This window comes from Dendrobates tinctorius, unplaced genomic scaffold (assembly GCF_039654945.1).
Source record: "Dendrobates tinctorius isolate UK_male_01 unplaced genomic scaffold, ASM3965494v1 ptg000029l, whole genome shotgun sequence".
Taxonomy (NCBI): Eukaryota; Metazoa; Chordata; class Amphibia; order Anura; family Dendrobatidae; genus Dendrobates; species Dendrobates tinctorius.
The window spans coordinates 57,632,158-57,646,440 of NW_027361697.1; the positions used below are offsets into that span (position 1 = coordinate 57,632,158).

Sequence of the window (14,283 nt, forward strand, 5' to 3'; positions counted from 1 at the left end):
GTGATTAGGAATATCCCCACAGGGGAATTTATCAGAGCCCGTAGGTGTTGTACCGATGACAGCAAGTATAAGGAAGAATGTGATAATATTAAAAAAAAGGTTACAACACAGGGGTTATAATCTTAAAATGGTTAAAAAAGCTGAAACTAAAGCCAATGAAAAAAGCAGAGATTAGTATTTATTCCAGTCGAAAAAAATCAGATAAGAAAGATTTTTCTAATGAAATGATTTTTTCTACTATGTATCATAGTAATTATTACAAATTAATTAATGTTGTTCGTAAACATCTACCATTATTAACTACTGATAGTACACTTAGGGAAATTTTGAAAAATGGTTGCAAATTTGTCCCCAAAAAATCTTTGACGATAGGAAATATAATCTCTCCTAGTGAACTCAGTGAGAACACAGATAAAATAGGTTGTACATGGTTATCTACTAAAGGTTCATTTAGATGCGGGCAGAAGTTATGTGGTTTTTGTAAATTCATGATAAATAATAATAAGTCTGTTATAAGTAATGAGGATCAAGTATTTAAGCTCAAAACTTTTATGAATTGTGCCACTGATTACTGTGTTTATATCATCTTTTGCACGACATGCAGAAAACAGTATGTAGGATCCACAAGTCGTAGCATAAGAAAAAGATTGTCGGAACACATTTATGACATCAATAATATTACTACCCGTAGTCTTTCGGGGGCTTCTAAACATTTTTTGCATGAACATAAGGGAGAATTGAATAGCCTGCGAGTAAGTGCTTTGGAATTTGTTCCTGCTCCTCGGCGTGGTGGCGATAGAATTAAATTACTCCAGATGATTGAAGCTCGATGGATACTAAAACTTAATACTAGATATCCAGCAGGATTAAATTTGAAGCATGAATTGATGTATCTATATTAATATGTTTTTTTTTTTGGTTTTTTTTTGCCGGGTGCGGTGGTGTGTGCCCTTAATCCCAACTACTAGGGAGGCTGAAGTTTGTTTGTTTTTGGTTTAATCATTAGATTATTATTATTAAGTGAGAATTCACATTGTAATATGTTTGTATAAGATGGATGCATCATAGGGTTAAACTAGTGAGGTACTATTGTTAACTTTGAATTAGTGATGTCAGTTTCACAGCTGATTTTGGTGGGTGTTACCCAAGGCAGCCTTCTCTGGTTGCTTTTCCTTGATAAGTGCAACATTTATTCAGTATTTTATGCTATGATTAAGGGTCAAATATGATCCGAAACGCGTAAGCCTACACATGCTTTTATCATCACTGGAATTGCATTTTTTAATTATGGATTAAATAAAGGCTTTTCTTAATTTTTTCACATCGTGTGCTGGAACCATAAAAAACTTTTCTACAAGACATTCAGTCTCTCCAACTCACACACTACCTCTGTTCTACTTCATCTACATCTTTGGCCTGGGACAGCTCATAGAGTCTCAAGGCTTTCAACATCACTTCTATGCTGATGACACACAGATCTACCTATCTGGATCTGATATCACCTCCTTACTTAATAGAACCTCACAATATCAGACCTTTATATCATCTTTGTTTTCTGCTAGGTTTCTAAAAATAAACATGGATAAAACTGAATCCATCATTTCCCACCATCTCATTCAAACCCCCGCAGCTGACCTATCCATCAAAATCAATGGTTTGACTATGATCTTTCCTTCATATCTAAGATCCAAACCCTTTCCCCTTCCTGCCGACTTCAACTCAAAAATATCTCCCAAATCTGCAGATTCCTCAACCATGAATCTGCAAAACACGATGAATCTGCAAAAACACTAGTGCATGTCCTCATCATCTACCAACTTGACTACTGCAATCTCCTGCTCTGTGGCCTCCCTTGTATCACTATCGCACCCATCCAGTCTATCCTAAACTCTGCTGCCTGACTAATCCACCTGTCTCCCCACTATTCCCCAGCTTCTCCCCTCTGTCAATCCCTGTATTGGCTCCCCATTGCCCAGAGACTCTGGTTCTGAACCCTAAGTTTGGCATAAAAAACCTGTCTCCTCCATACATCTGTGACCTAGTCTCCTGGTACTTATCTTCACGCAACCTCCGATCCTCACAAGATCTCCTTCTCTAATCCCTTTTATCTCCTCTTCCCACAATCGCATACTAGATTTCTCATGTCGATCTCCTCCACTCTGGAACTCTGTCCCTCAACATATCATACTTTGGCCTACCATGGTAACCTTCAAAAGGAAACTGAAGAACTACCTCTTCCGACAAACCTACAATCTACAGTACAATCGCTCCACCATACCAGTGCGCATGGAGCTCTACCCTCACTTATTGTATCCTCACCCAAGCTTTGTACACTGTGATTCCTCATGGGCAGGGTCCTCTCTCCTCCAGTAGCAATCAGTGACTTGCATTGTTTATAATTATTGTACTTGTTTTTATTCTGTATACCTTTTTCACATAAATGGCGCTATAACAAAAAATAATAATTATTATAATAATACTGCTGTGCAGCTTCCAAAGAAAGGGAGTCAAGTAGACTGTACAATAACTGAAGTTTTCAAAAAACTGCGTAAATATAATATTTCTACTCTGTGGAATTGATGACACTTTATTGGTATGTGTCAATAATTTTGGGAAATGTTTGTACTCCAAGTTGGGTCTCGTTCATGTGTGTTGCCTGTAACAGTAGGGTTCCCAGACCGGCAGGCCTGCAATTACTTTCAGCCAACTAGCTGTGTTACTGGCCTTACATTTTTATAATATTTGTTGTATATCAAGCTGATATTTGTGCCACCTGAGTGTGGCCACGTCAAAAATCACATTTAAGATTTTGCATGAGTTATCAGGGCTCCCAGCACAGCAGGCTTTCACCGCTCCCTCACTCACCTTGTCTTAATTGAAACTTCAATTCCAAACTGTAAATGCTGGGCCAGATCCTGGCACCTCAGGCATGACCCATGGCTGACTGATTCAGTGCCATTATAACAGGCTTTACTGTGGGTCAATTGATCAGTCAACTACCTGTGTTACTATCTTACATTTTTCTATCAACAGTAGTCTATAAAACTGATATTTGTGAAATCTGAGTGTGGCTAGAATTAAAAAAAAATTGGAGATGTTTTATGAGGTGTGAGGTCTCCTAGCTCAGAAGGCTAACACTGCTCCCTTAACCACCAGGCCCTCATTAATACTTCAATTCCAAGCTGTAAATGCTGGTCCAAACATTGATACCTCATGCATGGCCCAGGGTGTTTAACATGAAGTCTTCACATATTATTTTATTTTGTTTGCTTGAAAGACTGCACAGTAAAAAAGCTAACGTTATGCCTCAAAAACTATAACAAGCAATTGAAGTTTTTGGAGCAGTTTTGGTTAGAAGCAAGTAGAGATGAGGGAATGAATTTGATGCAAACCAAATTTGGGTCAAATTTATAGAAGTTTTCTGAATTTGAACAGTTTGTGATTTGCTTTGCATGAGTCACCTAAATCTGATGCCCCAATTTACACATTTCATCACACATGACCTCGGGCTGAGTGGGCTTTCTCACATCACATGGTCTAGCACAGCAAACCAGGAGGTACTGTCATAGCCTGTATAAAAGCAGAAGAAATCCAGCTGCCTTTTTGAATCTGAATAGTGAGATAACTATTAAGTTTAGCAATGGAGTAAGTCATAAAACACTGAAACCTATTGTGTGTGAATCCAGCGTGGTTTCGAATTTTAGACTTTGCAAACATGGTTGCAAAGCAGTGAAAGGGAATCTGTCAGCACGTTTTTGCTACCTCATCTGAGACCAGTCTGATGTAGGCAAAGAGAAGCTAAATCCAGTGATGCATGACTTAGATTACTGGGGGCAGCAGTTCTGACACAATCAGAACTTTTACATTTTGCAATACAGCAGAGCTGAGGAAACTAATGCCACCCACATCAGGCTCTGTTAAACACTGTCTATAGACAATAAGGTGCCTGTTACAGAAGGGGGCGTTGCTGGACCAGGAGACATGGCTGCTGTGCCCCAGCAATGATAAGCTACTGGTTCTAAAACAATTGTTGCAAACCAACAAAACCTCAGAACCTGATAAGAGAGGCATCACTGAAATCTGTTTTTTAACCCCTACAACATGTTGTCTTCAGGATACATAGCAAAAACCTGCTGACAGATTCCCTACAAACCATGAACATTTTGTATGTGGTTAATATGAACATACACACAGCAACTACATAAGTTTTAGAACCTGGAACTCTTATAGAAAGGACAAAAAGGAAAACACACTTACAGTACATGCTGGCTTATGTAACTTGTCAAAAACAAATGGGATTGCCAAAATTCATGGATTTCTGTTTTCAAATACATTTTTGTGACACTAACTAATATATAAATATTGCAGTTCTCCTCTTGCTCCTATTAATACAGTTTCCTCACAGACTGTACAGGTCTCCAGTTCTCAAAATTCATTGTGGTGGAGAAGCGTGTAATCAGACCTGTCCATCACCCTCCTCCAATCTGAAACACCTTTTCCTTGCAAACACTTTTTAATTGGATAAGGATGATGGACGGTCAGGACACGCGCTCCACCACCAGCCATTTTAAGAGCAGCAGAGTTGTGCAGTTTGTGAGGAACCTGCATTAGCAAAAGCAGGAGGAGAACCTGTAATCAATATTAGCAAGTTCCACAAAATCATGTCCCCAACATGTCTGCGAAATAAAGATAAGGTGGGCAACCCCTTTAAAACTGTGCATGAACCTTTATGTTGTATTCAATCATGCTCCTCAAAAACGCATGTTGGAAAGGGAGTGGAATTTCAAAGTTGTCAGGAGTGAGAAATACTGACAATTATGTGAACAATACTTTTTAACTGTTTGCACGATAAAAAAAAAATACAATAATTTTGGACATTTTGTAATCTGAGTTCCAAATATAATTTCATTTATTTTAAATATTTCAGAAAAAATTCCTTTATAACTATATTTATACATTTTTTACTTTAGTTGTTGAAATTTTACAATAATCTGTATTATTTTATCTTTATATTTCAGTTTCTTCAGATCAATTTGCAAAGTTTCGGAATCTGCTCCCTTACACAAACTATAATATTACTGTCAGAGCATACAATAACAGATCAGAAAATGAATTGCATGGAAATAATGTCAGATCAGAACATCAGGGTCTACCTGCCTCAATACTAGTACAGACAAAAGCAGGAGGTAAGATTACATTTCATTTTTGTTTTCACTTTTCTTTAGTGCTGTAATTTTTCCCTCAATGGTATTTTTTTGCATTAGGTACATTTTCTATTGAAATTCAGCACAGAGCTGTGCTCTTCTGACTCCGTACAGTTTGCATAGGTCTGCCACTACGGCTGCCAACAGCTGATCAGTAGAAATCTTACTGTAAATAGAAAGCCTGTCTTAGGGCCCCGTCACACAAAGCGACTCACCAGCGATCCCGACAACGATATCAACTTGTCAGGATCGCTGGTGTGTCGCTACATGATCGCTGGTGAGTCGCTTTGTGTGATAGGGTCAAACAGGCAGCTTCACCAGCGATCAGCACCAGCGACGCCGAGTGGGCGCGTCGCTGTGTACGTTAGTTACCAGCGCGCTGATGCAGGGAGCTGGTAACTAAGGTACACATTGGGTTTCTAAGCGGCGCGCATCACTTAGAAACCTGATGTGTACCTTGGTTACCAGTTCCCTGCATCAGCACGCTGGTAACTAAGGTACACATCGGGTTTCTAAGCACCGCACGCTGCTTAGAAACCCGACGTTTACCTTGGTTACCAGCGTGCTGATCGCTGGTCGTTGCTTTCCCGCCTGCAATGTGTACTGGCCAGCGGGAAATCAATGACCAAAAAAAGTCCTGACTAGAGTTGAGCGACTTTTGGTTTTTTAGGGTCGCGTTTCGTTTCGTGAAACCCGACTTTTCCAAAAGTCGGGTCGAGCAAGATCATCCGATTATAGGGAAAAGTCGGGGTCGTCCCGAAACACGAAACCCAATGTAAGTCAATGGGGAATAAAAGTCGGCAGTGAGAGGAGGACAGGAAACACACCTACAGTGCCCATTTGAATGCCAAAAGCATCAATTCTTCTTACTTAAGCTTGTCAACCTTAATTAACTTCATAATACAAGTTACGCACTGAAAAATGGGGGTTATTTGGCTAAAGTTGTGGGGGGGGAGGGCTGGCTGCAGGTTTTCATGTGCCCTGGGCGAAAGAGCGCCCCTTTAACACGTACCACAACTCATCATGCTCCGATACGGCAGAGAAATAGCGGTATAGTACAATGAAAAATACCTCACTTTTTACATCTCATGACGAGGCCCATCTATTTCTCCATACAAAATCATTGGTCCCATATAATGTTTGAAACAGTATATGATGAGCTCCACATAATGCTACAGTATATGCTGGTCCCCATGGATGAAGCTCCACTGTCTTATGGGCCCAAATAATGCTCCAAACATAATGGGCCCCATTTCTAATGCTCTAGTGTATAATGGGCCCTGTAAATGCTGCTCCAGTGTCTGATGTCCACCTTTGGAATGTTCCAGTGTATGGTGGGCCCCATCTATCATTCTCCAGAGTATAGTGCTCCCCAAAAATTGCTGTCCCAACATTGAAAACAATCAAATAAGTCTCCTCGCTAGGGAATCCCTGTACTTGTCTGGATTCCTCGTCGTCCCCATCTTCCATCTCACTGCACAGTATTTCAACTTTGCAAGTGCTGTGATCCTGGGCAAGCAGGGGGGGCCCACTCGTTGGCGACGGCACTGGCACAGGGCCCATGATAGTACGGTGGTGTGTCTGATGGCGGGTGGGCCGAACCTGCACTTTCATCTGCAGCTTCCTCTTTGTCACCGTGTAAGATGGAACTGTATATGGGAAGGGTAACCTGAGTTTCATCAGGGTCAGATTCAGGGTGCGAGGGGAATGTAGTGGTCTGGGTCAATGTACCAGCAGATTCATCGAGCAGTGGCTGGGCATCAGTGCACTTGTGTCGCCCCCAGGAGTACGGTCGCCACAGTGGCATTACCTTCTTCCTAGGGAGTGTGATGTCATGCTTGGGAGCAACGAAGGATCTCTCTAGCAGGTTAACTGATTGGGCGGCGTTATTCCCACGAGTCATGACCCTCCATGCAAAGCTGAACCTTAAAGGAATGTCCAGAAGGGCACCACCAGGAGTGGAGCCTACTGCGTAATTTGACTCAACACGGGCAACCTCAACCATGCCAGCTACAGAACAGATGCACACATTGCAAGCTTAATTCCGTTAACGAACGAGACTCCGTCATACCCCGCGGTCCGAGTCCGGCTTACTAGAGGGACACGTGAGGCTCTGGCACATGAGATTGGCCAATAACTGGTGTGTCATGCCCTTACATGTCCGTGGCTGCATGTGCGCTGCACTGAAAAGGCCAGCGTTTGTCGCTTACAGGTGCAGATAACCCGCTGAACAACGTTAGTGATGGGGATCACTGATTACAATTATTACCCGCGAACAATGATTTCCCAGTAAGTGCAGGTCAACCTCAGTTCCGGAATTAGGCCTAACCGTCATTCCTGAAAAAATGAAAAACTTACGTGTGCAACCCACAGGTGCTGTAGCTTGCTTAACAGCTCGCCAGCCGTTCTCACGCCCAGTATGGATTACACGTGATAACATGTATGGATAGCGTACACATTCAAAATATATGTCTCAGGAGGCAGGCTCAGACGGTGTTAGGCCCAGTATGGATTGCACGTGATTGCACAAAGGTTAGAAAGGGTACCGTATCCCCAGATAACATGTATGGATAGCGTACACATTCAAAATATATGTCTATACAGCAGGAGGCAGGCTCAGACGGTGTTAGGCCCAGTATGGATTGCACGTGATTGCACAAAGGTTAGAAAGGGTACCGTATCCCCAGATAACATGTATGGATAGCGTACACATTCAAAATATATGTCTCAGGAGGCAGGCTCAGATGGTGTTAGGCCCAGTATGGATTGCACGTGATTGCACAAAGGTTAGAAAGGGTACCGTATCCCCAGATAACATGTATGGATAGCGTACACATTCAAAATATATGTCTATACAGCAGGAGGCAGGCTCAGACGGTGTTAGGCCCAGTATGGATTGCACGTGATTGCACAAAGGTTAGAAAGGGTACCGTATCCCCAGATAACATGTATGGATAGTGTACACATTCAAAATATATGTCTCAGGAGGCAGGCTCAGACGGTGTTAGGCCCAGTATGGATTGCACGTGATTGCACAAAGGTTAGAAAGGGTACCGTATCCCCAGATAACATGTATGGATAGCGTACACATTCAAAATATATGTCTATACAGCAGGAGGCAGGCTCAGACGGTGTTAGACCCAGTATGGATTGCACGTGATTGCACAAAGGTTAGAAAGGGTACCGTATCCCCAGATAACATGTATGGATAGCGTACACATTCAAAATACATGTCTCAGGAGGCAGGCTCAGACGGTGTCAGGCACAGTATGGATTTGACGGCCCAGATTACACAGCGGAGGAGCAGGGAGAGGTAAAGATTGCAAATGCTGGGGCCCTGCCCAAGCAAGGGGGGCCCACTCGTGGGCGTCGGTACTGGCACTGGGCCCCTCATAGTACAGCGGTGTGTCTGACGGCGGGTGTGCACCACCACCGTCAGAGACACATGATTGCACTATGAGGGACCCTGTGCCAGTGCCCACGCCCAAGAGTCGGCCTACCCACCTGTCCAGGGCAACGGCACTCGCACGGTGTCGTGCGCTAGGTGGTGACCCCGGCCATGGGGGGGGAGGCAGCACAGTTAGGGAGTTTTAGAAAGTGGCATATGTTGATGTTGGACATTCAGCTGATGCAAAAGGCGAAATAGGTGAAGTCCCAGGAAGAGGTGGACCAAAGCAAGCCATTTTTCTGTCACCCTATGTGTCATCAGGGGAAGGTGGGGCAAAATCCTTGGAAACCCATGCATGGTTCATTTTAATGAAGGTTAGATCATCCACATTTTGGGTTGACAGACGGGTCCTTTTTTCTGTCAGGATTGATCCAGCTGCACTGAAGACTCTTTCCGATAGCACACTTGCAGGTGGGCAAGCGAGCTCCTGTAAGGCATATTGGGCCAATTCAGGCCAGGTGTCCAGTTTAGCGGCCCAATAGTCAAAGGGGAATGACCTGTGTGGGAGAACATCGATATGGGAGGAAAAGTAGTTTGTAACCATAGTTGACAACTGCTGTCTCCTGTCACTTTCCATCGATGCAGTATTACCAGTTGTGTGAGCGGTATTTGAAAAATCAGTCCACAACATTGTCATGAAACCCCTGTCTCCAATGCCACTTCTGCAGTGTGCACCACGAACACCTCTGCCAAGCTGCCCCCGGCCCGTACGGCTCGTGTGAGAACCATCACCGCTGCTGTGTGCTGGGAATGCCTCAAGCAACCGATTTACCAGAGTTGCTTGTTTATTAGCCAATATTAGGTCAAGGTTCTCCTGTGGCATGATGTTTTGTAATTTGCCTTTATAGCGTGGATCCAGGATGCTGGCCAACCAGTAGTCGTCATCGTTCATCATTTTGGCAATGCGGGGTCCCTTTTTAGGATCTGCAAGGCATAATCTGACATGTGGGCCAATGTTCCCGGTGTCAATGATGCACTGCGAGTGCTGGGTGGAGGAGCACTTTCTGGCAAATCCACATCCCTCCAGTCACGCACAAACCCTGTACCAGACCTTGCCACGCCAACATTTTCACTTGTCCCACGAGATGCATCCTCCTCCCCTAAGTAATCATCCCCATCATCATCCTCCTCCTCCTCTTCTTCCTCCACCTCGTCCAGGAGAGGTCCCTGAGCAGACAATGGCTGAATGTCATCAAGGATTCCCTCCTCCTCTTCCTCCTCATCAACATTGGCTGCAGACGCCTGCTCCTTAAGGTGCGTCAAAGTTTGCATGAGCAGACGCATAAGTGGGATGCTCATGCTTAGGATGGCGTCGTCTGCGCTTACCAGCCGTGTGCATTCCTCAAAACACTGAAGGACTTTACAGAGGTCTTTCAGCTTCGACCACTGCACACCTGTCAACTCCATGTCTGCTCTCAAAGTGCCTGGCCGTGTATCCTCCCACAAATGCATTATGGCCTGCCTCTGCTCGCACAGCCGCTCCACCATGTGCAGGGTGGAGTTCCACCTTGTTGCAATGTCGATAATGAGGCGGTGGTTGGGAAGGTGGAGCAATCGCTGCAGCTTCTGCATACGAACGGAGTGTACAGGCGACCGGCAGACGTGCGCGCACAGTCTTCGCACCTTCTGGAGCAGGGCTGTTAACTCTGGATAATTTTTGAGGAAGCACTGCACCACCAGGTTCAAGGTGTGAGCCAAGCAAGGTATGTGGCTGAGTTTTGAAAGGGCTCTGGCTGCCACAAAATTACGGCCGTTATCACTAACTACCTTGCCTGCCTCAAGATGTACACTGCCCAGCCATGACTCAGTTTGTCGCTTCAAGTACTCGGCCAGCACCTCAGCGGTGTGTCTGTTGCCCAAACACATCATCTGCAACACAGCCTGCTGACGCTTTCCACTAGCTGCTCGATAGGGGGACACATCGTGTGCAACAGTGGCAGCTGCAGATGGAGTGCTCGTACGACTGCGCTCTGTGGACGAACTTTCGCTTCTGGAGGAGGAGGAGGAGGAGGAGGGTCGAACGCCTACAGCCAACTGTTTCCTATACCGTGGGCTAGGCAGCACTGTCCCACCACCGCTGTCCCCTGTGGACCCTGCATCCACCACATTAACCCAGTGCGCAGTGATGGACACGTAACGGCCCTGGCCATGCCGACTGGACCATGCATCAGTTGTGAGGTGCACCTTTCCGCTCACTGACTGCGTGCATGGACAATGCGGTCTTTCACATGATGGTGGACGGCTGGGATGGCTTTGCGAGAGAAGAAGTGGCGACTGGGTAGGTCATAGCGTGGTACTGCATAGGCCATGAGTTCGCGGAAAGCTGTGCTTTCCACCAACCGAAAGGGCATCATCTCAAACGAGATTAGTTTGGCAATGTGGGCGTTCAAACCCAGTGTACGCGGATGAGAGACTGAGTACTTTCTTGACCTACTCATAGTGTCTGGGAGGGTGAGCTGGACTTGAGAGCTGCATATGGTGGAAGTAGCGGTGGACAGGGTGGACTGAGAGAGGGTTGATGATGGTGATGGAGTTGGTGTTCTTTCTGATGGCCTAGAATCAGTCTTTCGTTGATATAACAGTGGGATTCCCTGACTGCTGTGGCCTTGCAACGACACCTCAACATTTGCTGCTGTGCTAACCGGTGGGCTTACAGTGGGGGAAACAATGTAGCGTTGCTGACTACCTTCGTTGTGATCAGTTGCACATGTGGCACTTGAGGTTTGGTGTTGTGTCCACGCTTGCAATTGCATGCTGGTTAAATGTCTAAGCATGCAACTGGTATTCAAATTTTTCAGATTTTTCCCTCGGCTAAAGGTCTTTGCGCACTTCTTACAGATAACCTTGGCCTGATCATGAGGATTTTGTTCAAAAAAGTGCCACACTGCACTCTTCCTACTTTGGCAGACATTTTGCGGCCTAGCACGCTGTGATCTTTTGACCCTCTGGACAAGCTGTCCAGCAACTCTTTTGATGTTTGGAACCTGTCTTTGGAGTGCTACGGGCCTGCCAGATAACAGCTGTTGCAATGTCGATGTCTGCTGTGGATGCTCCTCATCTGAGCTATTGGAAGCAGCACCCTCTTCCCCCAATGGATGCCAATCTGGGTCAACAACTGGGTCATCCATCACCTCCTCTTCTATGTCATGTGCACCTTCCTCTGTGTCACCGTGTATGGTGGTATAGTGTGCGGGAAGGGGCACCTGAGTCTCATCAGGGTCAGAATCTGGCTCTGTACACTGCGAGGACAATGTAGTGCTCTGAGTGAATGTACCAGCAGAATCATCCATCAGCGGCTGTGCATCAGTGCACTCCATGTCAGATTCATCTTGGCCTGGGTAATTCACCATTTGACTTGATAATCCAGGCATGGTATGTGAAAACAGCTCCATGGAGTAATCAGTATTATGGCCTGCGTCATCCTTCAATCTTGGTTGGGGTGAAGGACACAAGGAAAGGTGTGGTTCATGAACATGAGCCTCCAATGACGACTCAGTGCTTTTACTTTTTACAACTAAAGAAGAGGAGTAGATAGAGCTGGAGGCTGAGTCAGCAATGTAAGACAAAACTTTTTCCTGATGCTCTGGCTTTAAAAGCGGTTTGCCAACTCCTAGAAAACTAAGCGTTCGAGGCCTTATGTAGCCAGACGATGACGCAGGCTCAACACCTCCTGCATTCGGTCCTATTTTGCTCTTGCCACTACCATCAGATCCACCACCAACACCATCATTACCAGCTGCCAACCCCCGCCCAATTCCATGGCCTCTTCCACCAGCCTTCCTCATTTTTGGTAGAAATGTAGACAAAATCCAACAAACTATATAGTAATGTAAAACAAGGTACAAGGTTTCTATAGGACAGGGGAGATTTTGAATTTCTGCAGACACTTGTGGACACTGGACACTTTTGGATTGTGTGAGGCCCAATGAATATCTGAGCGCTATGTGACAGGCTCGATGGCACAGCTGTGACCAAAGTGACGAGAGGATAAGGGAGATTTTGAATCTCTGCACACACTTTTTGACACTGGACACTTTTGGATTGTGTGAGGCCCAATGAATATCTGAGCGCTATGTGACAGGCTCGATGGCACAGCTGTGACCAAAGTGACTACAGGATAAGGGAGATTTTGAATCTCTGCACACACTTTTGGACACTGGACACTTTTGGATTGTGTGAGGCCCAATGAATATCTGAGCGCTATGTGACAGGCTCGATGGCACAGCTGTGACCAAAGTGACGAGAGGATAAGGGAGATTTTGAATCTCTGCACACACTTTTGGACACTGGACACTTTTGGATTGTGTGAGGCCCAATGAATATCTGAGCGCTATGTGACAGGCTCGATGGCACAGCTGTGACCAAAGTGACGAGAGGATAAGGGAGATTTTGAATCTCTGCACACACTTTTGGACACTGGACACTTTTGGATTGTGTGAGGCCCAATGAATATCTGAGCGCTATGTGACAGGCTCGATGGCACAGCTGTGACCAAAGTGACGAGAGGATAAGGGAGATTTTGAATGTCTGCACACACTTTTGGACACTGGACACTTTTGGATTGTGTGAGGCCCAATGAATATCTGAGCGCTATGTGACAGGCTCGATGGCACAGCTGTGACCAAAGTGATGAGAGGATAAAGGAGATTTTGAATTTCTGCACACACTTGTGGACACTGGACACTTTTGGATTGTGTGAGGCCCAATGAATATCTGAGCGCTATGTGACAGGCTCGATGGCACAGCTGTGACCAAAGTGACGAGAGGATAAGGGAGATTTTGAATTTCTGCAGACACTTGTGGACACTGGACACTTTTGGATTGTGTGAGGCCCACTGATATCTGAGCGCTATGTGACAGGCTCGATGGCACAGCTGTGACCAAAGTGACTAGAGGATAAGGGAGATTTTGAATTTCTGCAGACACTTGTGGACACTGGACACTTTTGGATTGTGTGAGGCCCAATGAATATCTGAGCGCTATGTGACAGGCTCGATGGCACAGCTGTGACCAAAGTGACGAGAGGATAAGGGAGATTTTGAATCTCTGCACACACTTTTGGACACTGGACACTTTTGGATTGTGTGAGGCCCAATGAATATCTGAGTGCTATGTGACAGGCTCGATGGCACAGCTGTGACCAAAGTGACGAGAGGATAAGGGAGATTTTGAATCTCTGCACACACTTTTGGACACTGGACACTTTTGGATTGTGTGAGGCCCAATGAATATCTGAGCGCTATGTGACAGGCTCGATGGCACAGCTGTGACCAAAGTGACTAGAGGATAAGGGAGATTTTGAATCTCTGCACACACTTTTGGACACTGGACACTTTTGGATTGTGTGAGGCCCACTGATATCTGAGCGCTATGTCACAGGCTCGATGGCACAGCTGTGACAAAAGTGACTAGAGGATAAGGGAGATTGGATTGCTTTTAAAAAAGCAGTTTGCGGAGCAGTGGGGAAACAGCAATGCCAGCCTGTCAGGAAGCCTTAAAAGGCAGCCCAACAACCAACACCACTGATACACCACAATATAGCCTCCCCTTGCACTGCACACACAGTGACTTGTGTGTTGTGCAGGCCAAATTGCTAGCAGCAGAAGCAGTTTTTTTTTCTTCTCAGCAGGA

At 45.3% G+C, this 14,283-nt stretch overlaps 1 protein-coding gene across 4 annotated transcripts in view; it reads left to right on the forward strand.

Annotated features, from left to right (window-relative positions):
• PTPRC (protein tyrosine phosphatase receptor type C) overlaps positions 1-14,283 on the forward strand; it is a 253,456-nt gene that overhangs the window by 176,661 nt on the left and 62,512 nt on the right. For all 4 annotated transcript variants that reach the window (XM_073571743.1, XM_073571744.1, XM_073571745.1 and 1 more), the window contains one exon: positions 5,019-5,186. In XM_073571743.1, the coding sequence (XP_073427844.1) occupies positions 5,019-5,186 (168 nt within the window). The remainder of the gene's footprint in view (positions 1-5,018; positions 5,187-14,283) is intronic.